Source organism: Prionailurus bengalensis, chromosome D1 (assembly GCF_016509475.1).
Source record: "Prionailurus bengalensis isolate Pbe53 chromosome D1, Fcat_Pben_1.1_paternal_pri, whole genome shotgun sequence".
In the NCBI taxonomy this organism is placed as follows: Eukaryota; Metazoa; Chordata; class Mammalia; order Carnivora; family Felidae; genus Prionailurus; species Prionailurus bengalensis.
In genome coordinates, this window is record NC_057346.1 from 96,795,516 (window position 1) to 96,809,105 (window position 13,590).

At 40.9% G+C, this 13,590-nt stretch overlaps 1 protein-coding gene across 1 annotated transcript in view; it reads left to right on the top strand.

Moving 5' to 3' along the window:
* HSD17B12 (hydroxysteroid 17-beta dehydrogenase 12) overlaps window positions 1-13,590 on the top strand; it is a 167,706-nt gene that overhangs the window by 141,515 nt on the left and 12,601 nt on the right. Inside the window, exons 7-9 of the mRNA XM_043580997.1 lie at window positions 511-545; window positions 8,212-8,293; window positions 10,363-10,428. Of these exons, the coding sequence (XP_043436932.1) occupies window positions 511-545; window positions 8,212-8,293; window positions 10,363-10,428 (183 nt within the window). The remainder of the gene's footprint in view (window positions 1-510; window positions 546-8,211; window positions 8,294-10,362; window positions 10,429-13,590) is intronic.

The following is a 13,590-nucleotide window of genomic DNA, read 5'->3' on the forward strand; positions in this document are numbered from 1 at the left end:
GTTTTCCTCACAACTAGCTAGACCAACAAGGGGAATGAATGTGAGGATACACTTAACATTTGCCATCAGTTGACAGCATTCTTCTAAACGCTTTTTTGGTAGGAAAAGGTCATTTGAGCTTTTAAGTTAGAAATCGTCAGTAATCTTGGTTGGCAGATAGTTCTTTCCATAACGGATGTTTTTTTCCAGGAGTGCATTTTGGGAGTCCTGATTTCACCATAGGCCCTTAATTATTTGAAGATCTGTGTGCCAGTGTTCCTTTTCAGGCAAGGCCCATTTTCGCCAAGTTTACTGAAAGTATTCCCAGTGTTATCTCCAGTAATTTCATCTGATTTCCTTTTTATGTACTGTTACCACAGCCAAATTATATAGAGCGTATAAAATAAATTGCTGTCTCGCGTGGGGCGTGGTTTAGTGATCCCCTTCTGTTTTGAGGGCGAAGCTTCCTTCACTCTTTATCTGTTGCTTGCATCCTCAGCCATCACGAAGGTTTTGTTTTCTCTTTTGCAGATGACACGATTGGTGCTGCCTGGCATGGTGGAAAGGTGAGTCACAAGCTCACACACAAGCACCAGAGAGACAGAGCTCATGATTATTTATAGGGAGAATCCTTTCTTTGCAAAATTCATTAAAGTGACTAATGAACCTGTCCCCCATGTCTTAGCAACAGAGTAACGTGCTGGGCGAGTCACACGGTGGAGCATGAGTCATCTGGTGGTGGAGGCCTTTTCCACTCGATTCCCTTTTTATTTCCCTCTCCAGGGTTGTGGTGGTTCCTTTAGATCAGGATTAAAAAGTCTGCCTGAGTCACCATCACTAACTCAATTGCCTGCTATTCTGAGGGGGTGGATAGAATTCCTGGGGTATTCCCGGGAATGCCTTCTTAAAGTTATATGCTCTCAGAACTAAAATCAGAGGAGTTTCACAAAGCAAGACCCCATCTCCTGGTTTTTTAGTTCTTAATGGGTGAAAGGATATATAGGGAACTTAGGCATGTTATAAAATGGTTATAAGATATCAGACCCACCTTGGAGCAGAAACCCACACCTTGGAGCCCCATCTGTGTCCTAGTTTGAGTCGAGTTCCACTAGGATATGCTAGGTGTCTTCATTTTCATTGAGAAATGTGTTGTAGAGTTCTTCTTGAAATAGCAGGAAGTGTAAAATTGTAATTAAGCTCTGTCTCTCCCTTGGAAAAGCCTGAATGATGTCTAGGCTTTCAAAGAAAACCCGTTGAAAAGATCTGGGCTTGCATCTTGAGCAAGCTTGATCATTTGCTAAATTTAGGACTTCACAGTCATCCTTCCTCTGCAAAAGAGCTTTGAGTTTGGAAGAGATCCAAAGGAATCACGGCTTGGAAAAGGGCAGAGCCCAAAGACCCTATTTCTGTGAAGAAAGCTCTATGACCAGCTGCCGGCAGGGTTTACAGCTACTGTTTATTGAGCACCTATTGTATGCCAAGTGTTGTGCTGAGGAAGTGTTAACTCATTTAACTTTGATAACCTCCTGTTGTATGAAGGAGGAAACAAGGCTAGGAATCCATTTTGTTTGGCATCTACAGAGACTGGTTGAGAAACTGTGTCTTAGCAGGGTTTTTTTGTAACTCCATTTTATATGAGATTTGGTACATATATTTTTTAATGTTTATTTATTTGGAGAGAGGGGGAGAGAGGATCCCAAGCAGGCTCTGCACTGTCAGCTCATGGCCTGACATGGGGCTCCCTCTCACAAACCGTGAGATCATGACCTGAACTGAAACCAAGAGTTGGAAGCTTAACCACCCAAGTCACCCAGGCACCCTTGAAGTCTGGTGTGTTTTAATTACTTTAGTAAAAATTCTCTTTAAAACTTCAGACTGCTTTGTGTTGATTGACAGTGGGAGTGTGCCCCTAATGGTCAGATATGGAAGTGACAGACAGTAGTCAAACCAGACAAAACCTTAGGAGATGGCAGAGACTTGGGGTCGACAGAGTAGGACGAAGGAGGGATGAATTTCGGCCATCATCTTAATGCACTTTTGACATCTGCAAGTGAGTTGACATTAGTTTAGGATAATAAGTCCATGCTTTAAGAACGAAATACTTAGAAACCACCGTAGTGTTATAAAAGGAATTTTTAAGGAATTAAGGATTTTGGTGACATCTGTATGAAAAGAGATAATGGAGGCACCTTGGTGGCTCAGTCAGTTAAGCGTCCAACTTCGGCTCAGGTCATGATCTCACAGTCTGTGAATTCAAGCCCTCCATCAGGCTCTGCTGTCGACATAGAGCTTGCTTCAGATCCTCTGTCCCCCTCTCTTTGCCACTCCATGCCCCCATCTCTCTCTCAAAAATAAATAAACATTAAAAAAAAAAAGATAATGGTTGTGAAATAATTTTGCAGATCACAATGGATTTATATAGTCATGAAATTTTAGTACTCTAAATGAATTGAAACCAGCCACCCTTATTTGATAGATAGAAAGTGAGTCCCAAAGAGATTGAGTGCTGTGAATCTTCATAATTAGTACCAGATACAGACATAGGGTGCTAGGAACTTCACCCCTATCTTTATAGACCTAGGCAGGCATGACCACATTTAGAGCTGAAGCATTAGATAAAAACAATGCAAAGAAGAGGACCCATTCCTTCAGCAGGCACTCACTGAGTAAAGTGTATCATGGCGTGTACAGAAGATGAACTGGATCTTTGCCTTTAGGAAATCAAGTGGATTTTTACGCCAAGGTTGAGAAATGATCTGGTTTGGAAAGCCATCGTAGTCTATGGGCTGAAACCGACACCATAGGGCGAATGTGGCACTTGCCAAGAACTAGTAAGAAACGTAAGTGGACTTTATGAATCACTAGTTTTGGTTAGGAGAGGGAACAGCTCTGTCCCCTTGAACTAAAGGAGTTATTAGTTGTATTAATTAGGGCAGGCTATAAGAGACCATCGCTCTCATACACAGCCGGTGTGTCTCAGGGGTTGGGGCTGTGCTCTACCCAGGCATTATCTCAGGCTCCTTCCACGCAGGGCTGCTCTTCCCTTGGGTCTTGCAGTTCTCCGCTGCGTTTTCTGCATCCAGCCAGCAGACGAAGGAAGAGAGAATAAGGGTGATTTTATGGGAGGTTTCATGGGCCAGGCCTGGAAGTAGTGTCCATCCCTTCCGCCAACATTCCGTTGCCCACAACTCAGTCACCGGCTACAGCTAACTGCAGAGGAGGCCAGAAATGTTGTTAGCCGTGTGCCCGAGAGGAGAGGAATAACTCCAAGGTAAACAATCATCTGAAAGCCTTCTTACTTACACAATATAAATGATTTTATTATACCCTGCCCTTCACACCAGCCTCAAATGGCGTATTTCCTATGGTTGGTTTCCATGGGATTCTTATTTCCATTCAGTAACAGCAGAGTCCTTTATAAAGATCCTTTGTTGTTGTTGTTGTTTTCCCCTTTCACTGATTCTACCTCCGATGTATGAGATTTTCCAAACCCTCTAGAACTATAGCCTAGGGCCAACTGACTATCACTAAACAAGTATCTATAATTAAACTAAGGTATTATTACCATAGAAGTAGAAAGTGCATAATTACATTATAGAGGAAACTTGCTCTTTCCACTTCTCTGGAATTATAAACATTGTGTATAGCTGGAGCCAGGAGGTGGTTGCCATAACAACCATGGAAAAGCTAAAAATAGCCCCTTTCATACTGTATTGCTTAAGGTGGAATTATGACATGTTATGGTGTTTTAGGGCAGGCAGTTCTCTTTCATGTGGTAAATGTTTGCAAACTTTCTCCAGCAAAGCAGGATTTGTATAATGTATTTGGATTGCTGGTTCTAATTATATGTCTGACCCCTCTGTTCCAGGATTCTTTTCTGACCAAGGACTCTGTTTTGATATGTTTCTTAGTCTTCTTGAGAGTCTCTTAGAGAATTGTCTTTACCAATTTCAGTGTTGTGTTTAAGCTTTAAAAAAAAAAAAAAAATTATGGCTCTCCGGAGTACATTTATGCACTCCTTGATAAGAAATGGAAATAGGAAGAAGTGTCATGGAGTCTTTTTTGCACAATCTCCCTTGCCTGTCGTCAAACTCTCTGAGTACAGTTAGTTCCCTCCATTGGAGTCAACCCCGTGTCCCAGTTCTTCATGGTAGCACGTAACACCTCCCTATCTCTCTCCCCTGCATTGTGGAGCAGAAGGTACCTGAGGAAGGTGGAAATCAGTGACTTATTCAAAGGAGACCTATCACTTCCTCTATGGCAGTAGTAGTTTCATAGAGCTGTAGACAAGGATACTGCAACAGTCTGATGGAGTAGTGGAGCATTTATAGGAAAATAAAGGCTTGGCAATTGTTTTTTTAAGTTTATTTATTTTGAGAGAGAGAGAGAGAGCAGGGGAGGGCAGAGAGAGGGAGCGGGAGAGTCCCAAGCAGATTCCACAAGGTCAGCACAGAGCCCGATGCAGGGGTTGAACCCACGAACCATGAGATCATGACCTGAGCCAAAGTTGGACTTTTAACTGACTGAGCCACCCAGGTGCCACTGCTTGGCAATTTTTTTTATCCAAGTGACAATGAAGGAGAGTATTAGGATGGGGCTTTCACAGGTCTGAGGGAATTCTATCAGACGGCATAGCTGCAGGAAGCTGTAATTACAAGATGCTGAATTTTATAGGGTTGGGTGCGTTTAATGTTTGGCTTGTGAAAGGGCTAGTAATTGAAGAGAATATATTTCTATGAAAAGGTGCTTCCTTATCAGCAGTGGTGTTTCTGCTTTGTTTTTGCAGTATTTTAGTTCTGGAGGGCCCTCAGTAATTTGTACCACTGAGACACCATCGTGTGGCTGTTAGCAAGTAAGCAGTGTGATGAATGAAGAATGTTATATCACAGAAAAGATTACTTGACTTGTTTATTTGGATGTTTGTCATAACAAACTGGAAAGTATGAAGTATGAGCAACATGAGTCTTCATTATGGAACTTCAGCAAATATTGTTAATGTACCTTCCAATCTTAGAATTGTTCCCCAAGTCCCCGGAAAATGAGAGATTAACTAAGGTTCGGTTTTATGTTTGTTTTCGTGTGCAATTAAGCGCAGCCCATTTTGTCCTTCTGCTTGATATAACAGAGCTGTCGTGAGTCGGCCTGTGCCATGGAAACTGGTTTGACGTCACTAATTCTGCTTAGATGGAGGATTAGAGCCAGACAAAGTAGTTGATTTTAAAGACGAGTCCTTTGTGCCTTGCAGCCCCAAATGTTCATCCCCATCTCTACATGAAGGATAGATACTGTATACAGTACAAGGATTAAGACGGCTCCACCCGCGTGTTGTTTATGATTCAGACAAAACTCAGTTGAATATTATTACCCTTGGAGAGAAAGAGAGAATTCTGTGCTGTTGTGGGTGTGGGTGTGGGAGGAAGGTTTTTGCTAGACAAACACGTGTGCTTCTCGTTAGCACAGGGTTTTCGTAGAGAGGTGTCTCACTGCTGTCATTATGATACAATTATAAATGCCATCATTGTATTTCCTGAGGTCCAGTGCATTCTTGCTCGAGACTTTGTTGGTCTTGGGGTTGTTTAATATATGCTAGAGTGCAAATACTTTGTTTTGAATAACATTCCCTCAAATTCTGACTTTTCATGAATTCAAACAAACTCTACCTCCCAGAAATTTTAATCAGTGTATATTATTGGCAAAACAAAGATGTTAGTTGCCTCAAGGAGTAAGCAATTAAAGGAGCATCCCTGCACACTTGTGACATATTTGACTATTAGTCTATTATTTTTGAAAACAGGAAAGAAGTTTTTACTGTCTTTAAACACATTTTCCTGGATTGAAATCATGGCTTTGTTGAGTGAAGTCTTAAGAGTGTGTTTTGATGAGATCCAGATTTAATTTTTAAAATATATTTGATAACGTTAAACTTTAATTTTGGAAGACTTTTAGGTTGTACCTCATTTGTGAGGAACGAAATAAAAAAAAAATAAGATTTTTGTTCAAGGGCACATGTAATCGCTCCAGCCAATCTAAGTATAAGGGAGCACATAATCCAGGTGAAAACAATAGTGATATACTACAGCTTTGGTGAAAAACAACATCCTCTGCAACTAGCTTCTTTCTTCGTTTGCTCTGAATGAGTGAGGCCGTAACAGTTCCTGGTTGTATGAGAAGTTAAAGGAAAATGCTACCTAAAAGCTAGAAGGATGCATAGGGCTCAGGAAGGGGGTGCAACTTGTTGGGATCTGGGGTTACTTCTCAGGAAGCATTCTGGGATGTGTAAGATACCATAGCTCTCTTAGCATGCACTTGATTGGGACACTCTCTGAGTTTAAAGGTGACACATTACAATATATCATAAAGAGACTTCTCTCTCTCTTTTTCTTTTACAGATTTATTGAGATATGTTTCACATACCCTAAAACCCACCCACTTAACGTATACAATTTGGTGGTTTCTAGTATGTTCACAGAGCTGTGCAACCGTCACCAGAATCTAATTTGAGAACATTTTTAACACCCTGAAAAGATAAAGATGTTCTAAACATCATAAATTAATACTCCATTTAAAGTCTCCAGTAACCAAAGTGGCTTTTAGTCAAATTTGATCAAAGGAGTTTCTCACAAATATAGATAAAATCAAAATCTTAGATAGTCGTTGCTGATTACTGTTTTTTTTTATCTTCGGGTGATAGGGTTCTAACTCCTGATAGACACTCTTACTCTCTTATCAATATTTAAAACGAAAAGGCTTTTTCTGTCTCTGAGACACAAGCAAAACACACAAGAATGATACAACCAATACATTGACTAAATATTTCCAACTTTCTTTAAAACCCTAATATAACGTTTTTAGATTTGAGATTTGATTTCTGTGACCAAAATGTGAGCGGATTTCATTGCTTAGGAATATTACTAGTAAGCACTTCAGTTCAAAATCTAAAACCAAAGACACCTTGTTTCCAGTGACACAGTAAACGGAGGGTCCAGACTTCTGTTTGATGGTTGAAGTGGCATCTCGCCTAGAGGCTGGCAGATGGACTGGGTGACCTTTGGGGATTATTTCTTTTCAGATTTGCGTCTAAAATAACTTAGATGCCATTTAATCATGTTTCTTTTATTATTTTGCATAAAAAGGGTCTGTATAGTCCTTTTTTAAAAAAAATACTGAAAAAATAGATCTTGGGGGAGGTAAATTCAGAGAACAGTGAGAATCTGCGTGGAAGAAAAGGAACCTCACTGGGAGGATAGGAAGTTGGTAGGGTTGTTTGCAGTGGCTGGAGGGGACTGGCAGCGTGCCCCCCCCCACCCCCCCACCCCCGTTCCCTCCTCTGGGAAGAATGGGTTTGGAAGGGAGGAGTTGGTTGTTAATTCTGTTTAAAATTCCTAAAACCCTAATTCCACATGTTACCCAACCCTTATGTACTTGCTAACAACTAGTGTATTTACAGCATTGCTTTTCTCCGATTAATATTCATTCATTAATGAAATTAGTAATTCCTGGTAACTTTCTGACTTTTAGTTTTCAGTAATCTCTAGGAGTTACTGTAGAATTGCCCTTTGCCCTTTGCCAGAGAATATGGTTTGATCTCCTGTAGAGTCACCTGACTTTTCAGTCAGCTCTTTGTTTAGGGCCTGAATATCTACAACCCAGAGGAAGTAGGAGGGCAGCACATAACTGTTCACTCATTGCCAGGAGGTTTCGTTAAGTACCTGTTACATGCTCATGACTGTGCAGGAGGTTTTGAGGAAAAGTGTAAGACAAGGGCTATGGTGTCCAGAAGCTTATGGTTTTGTTGAGGGAGAAAAGCATGTATACACATACAGTGATTAAATACTACAGTAAGGTAGTATGTGATGGATGATAAGCCAGAATAAAGGCATCAGAAGATTATGAGAGCATTTCCAAGAATGAGGATTCTTGGTGATGTGGCCAGAGAAGACCTCAGACAGGAGAGATTAACTCGAGGAGACTGTAGCTCTGATCTGGTCATGCCCTGCATTGCTAAAACAGAAATGAGCTAATTGCAAACAGGAGCTATTTTTAGTTGATTGAGTTATGCCTCATTCACTGACCGAGTGTATCATGTGCTGATGAAAGGCAAGGAAGGAGTGATGTGTGCTAGAAAAACAGCTATGTTCTTCTGTTTCAGGTAGTTCTGTATCTCAGTCTGTAATTTCCAAATGGTTGCGTGTATGATTTCATTCTGTTGACTTGGTGCATTTTCCTTTTTAGATCGAAAGGGGCCATTCTGAACATCTCCTCTGCCAGCGGCCTAGTCCCTGTTCCACTGTTGGCCATGTACTCTGCGACCAAGGTGAACAATTTTTTAGTGAATCATGTCAGAATGAGAATGAGGAATACTTTTCGGTCTGAGAAATAAGCATGGAAGCTTCTTGAAGTTCTGTTCTTGGCTGTTTTCAAACGGACTGGGAAGGAAAGGAATGGGGCACCGTGATCTCAGATCCACAGATGGTTTTTTCTCCTAGTAGTCGACTGGTTTTGAAACTGGTACAGGCATACCTCAGAGTTATTACCAGCTTGGTTCCCGACCCCCATAATAGAGTGAATCATCACAATAAAGCAAGTCAAATGAGTGTTTTAGTTTTCCAGTGTATATAAAAATTATGTTTACACTAGGGTCAAGGTAAAAAAAAAAAAAGCTACGTTTATACTGTAGTCTATTAAGTGTGCGATAGCGCTATGTCTAGAGAAGCAGAGCACATATTTTAATTAAAAATACTTTATTGCTAGAAAATGACGTCATCTGAGCTTTCAACATGTGGTAATCACTGAACACAGATCACCATAACACATACAATAATAAAGAAAAGACTGAAATATTAGGAGAACTACCAAAATATGACACAAAGACAGGAAGTGAGCAGATGCTGTTGGAAAGGTGGTGCCGATGATTTGCTTGAGGCAGGGTTGCCATAAACCTTCGATTTTGTAAAGAATACGGCACTTGTGAAGTACAGTAAAGGGAAATGCAAGGAAGTGCGGTATGCCTGTGTTTGTACGTCCCAGAGAGAGAGAGCTGGTCTGGGCCAGTTAGATCAGTTGATCAGAACACGATGTTAATGATTGGGGATTTGGTCCATGAATGAGAGTCCACTCCATCCAGCAAAAGTTGCCACTCTGCAGAGCTTAGTGGAAGAATTTGCAGCCGGTCAGGATAGAAATACACACAGTAGGCGCAAGATAAGCCTGGATGAGAGTGTGAGCATTTTGCCACATTATTCAGAATTCATAGATATGAATTGTCACTTCTGGAGGGAGACAAGAATTTTCTAGAACTCTCTGTAAGATGTCATAATTTTATACACTATCACCATTCACCTGTTCACATTACTAGTAGGAAAAATCATTTAGAATACGTTTCCTGCTGCCTCCAGGTCCATAGCATCTTTATATACATTGTTGAGGCACAGGATACATCCCTGAAATGAAAATGACCATTGAGACGCTCAAGTTAAACTAGCTTTTAGGGAAAAATGAGCACGATCTAATACTCTAAGAACTTGTGATATGTCAGAGAAGGAACAGAGCAAAACTCCTGCTTTCTTTTTCATTTGGCCCTTTGTCCACGGGAAAATCATGAACAGTGACTACTGTTTTGAAAAAGCTTGGCTCCACGCCCCACTCCTGCAATCTACTTGCTTTCTGTATCTGAAACATACAGGAGGGAGGTTTCAAATGAACACCCTGTTTTGTGAAGTGATTGTTGAACTCTAGCTTCTCACCTGTTCTGCTCCACGTGGCCACAAGACTGTTATTAGTTGGGAGCCTCGAAGAGTCATCATTGATACTTGGCATTTTAAGCCTGAGGTTGAGTCCATACTTGAAAGATGGTACATTATATTTTACAAATAGATTTAAAGTTGTACTAGCAGAAGAAGATGGGCTGTCACATTCATCCGTACGCTTCTTGGATCTTGCCATCCCCAAGGACCAAGAGGAAGCTTGCTCTTTTCTTTTCTTTACTGACAACAAAATCCCTATAGAGGAGAGTTGAACGGAATTCATATTGTGTTTCTGTTTGAATGGCAAGTGGGGAGGAGGAATGTGTCCTTTGTTATATAATAAAATATTTCTTCTTGGAAAGTCATTTTCTGAAAAAAGGGAAGAGAAGACCCTTTTCTGGCTAAGTCACAATTTGATCTGGAGATTCTAGTTGGTAAGAAAATACTTAATTTAGTGGCAGATAAAAACGACTTGAGGTTTTGAGGTGTTTTCTTTAAGGTCTCTTCTGTATGTGAAATAAAAAGAATGATTAGGAACTCGAGTGTTAAATGGTTAGTTTGTTATTTTTGTTGCCATGGCTACAAATCAGGCCGATTGATGTAATATGCGTGTTTCCTTCCCACTCCCACCCCATCCCAGGCTTTTGTGGATTTCTTCTCTCAGTGCCTCCATGAGGAGTACAGGAGCAAGGGCATCTTTGTGCAGGTGAGTGGGGTATGTTTCAGTTGCATATCCCTGTTTTTGTGTGGTTTCCACAGCAACTGTTGCTGTCTTGGCAACGAAAGAAAATCACATTCCTAAGGAAAGTGTGACGTTAGCACACCATTGAAGACATGATTTCTTTTTCTTTTATGCACTTTAAGTCTAGATTTTAAAAAAGTTATCCCCTAGAATTCTTAAGTAGGGGTACTTAAAGTAGAACTAAACGCACGGTTTTATTTTTTTTACAGTTTTATTTTGAGAAAATTAGACCATCCGTATCTCTTAGCTGCCAGGTGTTCAAGGCGTGTGGTGACTGTGTTCCCAGAGCCACTGGGTAATAACCACGGGGGAAGGTGGAGGGCTGAGTAAAACTCACTCTGTGCAGAGCAAGGATGACCGCGTGTACCAGGATGCCTTAGGTGTGGTAGTGAGTTTTAACTTTTTTTTTTTTAAATTGTGGTAAAAGTCCATAACAGAAAATACCATTTCAATCACGTTCAAGTATTTGTTTCAGTGGCATTAAGTACATTCACATTGTTGTGCGGCCATTAGCACCATCCTCTCCAGAACTTTTCATCTTCCAAAACTGAAATAACGTGTTTATTAAACAGTCACGCCTCACTTCCCCCTCTCCCAGCCCTGGACAACCTCCGTCCTACTCTCTGTCTCTCTGAATCAGACTAGCGTAGGTACCTCTTATGGGTGGAATCGTACAGTATTTGTCTTTCTATGTCTGGCTTATCGCACTTCGTATAACATCTTCAGGGTTCATCCATGTTGTAGAGCATGTGTCAGACTTTCCTTCCTTTTTAAGGCTGAATAAAATTACATGGTATGTATACACCACATTGTGTTTGTTCATTCATATGTTGTTGGACATTCAGCTTGCGCTCGCCTTTTGGCTGCTGTGAATAATGTGGCTGTGAACGTGAGGGGTACGCCTGTCTTTTTGAGACCCTGCTTTCAGTTCTTGTACATATGTCCCCAGAAGTGGAGTCACTGGATCAGGTGGTAATTTTATTTATATCTATATTTCTATTCTCTGAACTGCCTTTTTTCCATAGTAGCTTACATATTTTATACTCCCACAGCAATGCCCCAGGGCTCCCAATTTTTTCATATCCTTGCCAATACTTATTTTCTGTTTTGTTTTTGTTTTTAAATAATAGAGGTCCTAATGGGTAGGAAGTGGTCTTTCACTGTGGTTTTGATTTGCATTTCCCCAATGACTAGTGACGTTGAGCACCTTTTCAGCCGCTTATTGGCCATTTTATATATTCTTTGGAGAAACTGCTATTCAAGTCTTTCACCCGTTTTTAATTGGGTTGCTTGCTTTTTATTTTTGAATTGTAGGAGTACTTGATATATTCTGGATATTAATCCTTTATTAGATAGATGGATTGTAGATATTTTCTTCCACTCTGTGGGTTGCCTTTTCACTCTATGGATAGTGTCCTTTGATGCACAAAAGTTTTTAATTGTGATGTAGTCAGTTTATCCATTTTTTCCTTCATTGCCTGTGCTTTTGGTGTCCTATCCAAGAAATCATTGCCAAATCCCATGTCATGAAGCTTCCCCCTGTGTTTTGTTTTAAGAGTTTTATAGTTTTAGCTTTTGCATTTAGGCCTTTGATCCAATTTGACTTAATTTTTGTAGAGACCTTTGATTTGATCATATAGCTAACAGATACAGAGCTGTGAAGATACAATACAAAATATGAAAGGAAGCAAATGTAGGAGTTTTCATGAGTATCTGTCTCCAATCAGCTATTGTTCAATACAAAGAAATAATGGCTCACAGTATTTCCATGCTTAGGCACGTTTTCAACAATGTCCTGGGAGAGGCTTGCAATTCTTCCCCCTTTCCTGCTCCTGCCCACGACCTGCCCCTACTGGTTCACACACCCCATTGTTTTTCATGGCTTCCTTACTGCAAGCCTAGTATTTAGATTTTTGCATTCCAAAGCCCCAGATGATCAAACATCTAATAGCTAGTAGTTGAGGCGTTACTTTCAGGCACAGGGCTAAGCCCTTTATATGCATCCATTTATTTCATTTCATCTCATAACGACTTCATAAGGTGGTGTGATTATCATCTTCTTTAAATTTATGGAAATTGGAGTTAGAGAGGTTAAGCCACTCATCCATGTGGAACCAGGACTCAAATCCAAGTCTGTTTGGCACCAAAGCCTTTGTTCTTCATCACTGGCCTCCTTACTCGAGGCCTTTAGGACAGCATTGAACACATTGGATCCTTCTATGCTCAGGGAGTTATGGAATCAGAATGTGATTGGCTGCCTAGTTCCATTTGCTCCCTTGGATCTTTAGACAGTCAGGATCCCTAAGTGATGGGTGGGAGGGAGGGAAGGGTGGGTGATAGGCATTGAGGAGGGCACCTGTTGGGATGAGCACTGGGTGTTGTATGGAAACCAATTTGACAAGAAATTTCATATTAAAGAAAAAAAAAAGATCCCTAAAGTGTTGTCTGAATCTAGCTTCTAAACCCTTTTCTTCTGTGAGTGGATATAGTAGCTCAGTCACCCACAGTGAGAGGGAGTGGTAGTTAAGGGAAGGTTAGATGAATGTTTCCTCATCTTCCAGGACCATCTTACAGTCTGCTACTTCTATACCCTGACCTGGGGTCTCGCCCAAGTAGTCCTTAGATGTCCTAGCCCTGTGGTGTTATTTTGATTTGCAGCTTCCCATAAATGTAGGGTACACTGAGGAGGAAGACAGGGTTTTCGAGAATCCTGAATTTTATACCCAACTGCCATACTCCCTCTTCCCCCCTTGACCCTGTCATGTCAGTGCTCACAGCTGAAATCTGCTGTGTAGAATGTGGTATATTTTGGTAACAAGGAAACCAGTAGAGCATCCATGGGAGGTAAGGTGCCACATGCCACACAGTGTTGTGCCATTTTCTCATTCTGAGGAATCGGTTGTCATCAAGTTATTAATTTAGTAATTTTTAAACACCTACTGAGACTAAGCAGAAATCTTACAGATCCATTGGCGGGTGACCATCAGGCAGCAAGGCCGGAAGCTGGAAGTGTTTGAATGACAAAAAGGAATATTCCACTCTGTGAGCACAGATGAGCGGTTTCTAAAATTCTCTGAACAGACAAGACTGCCTCCTCTCTCATTCCCACAGCTTGCTTGCCTCAAA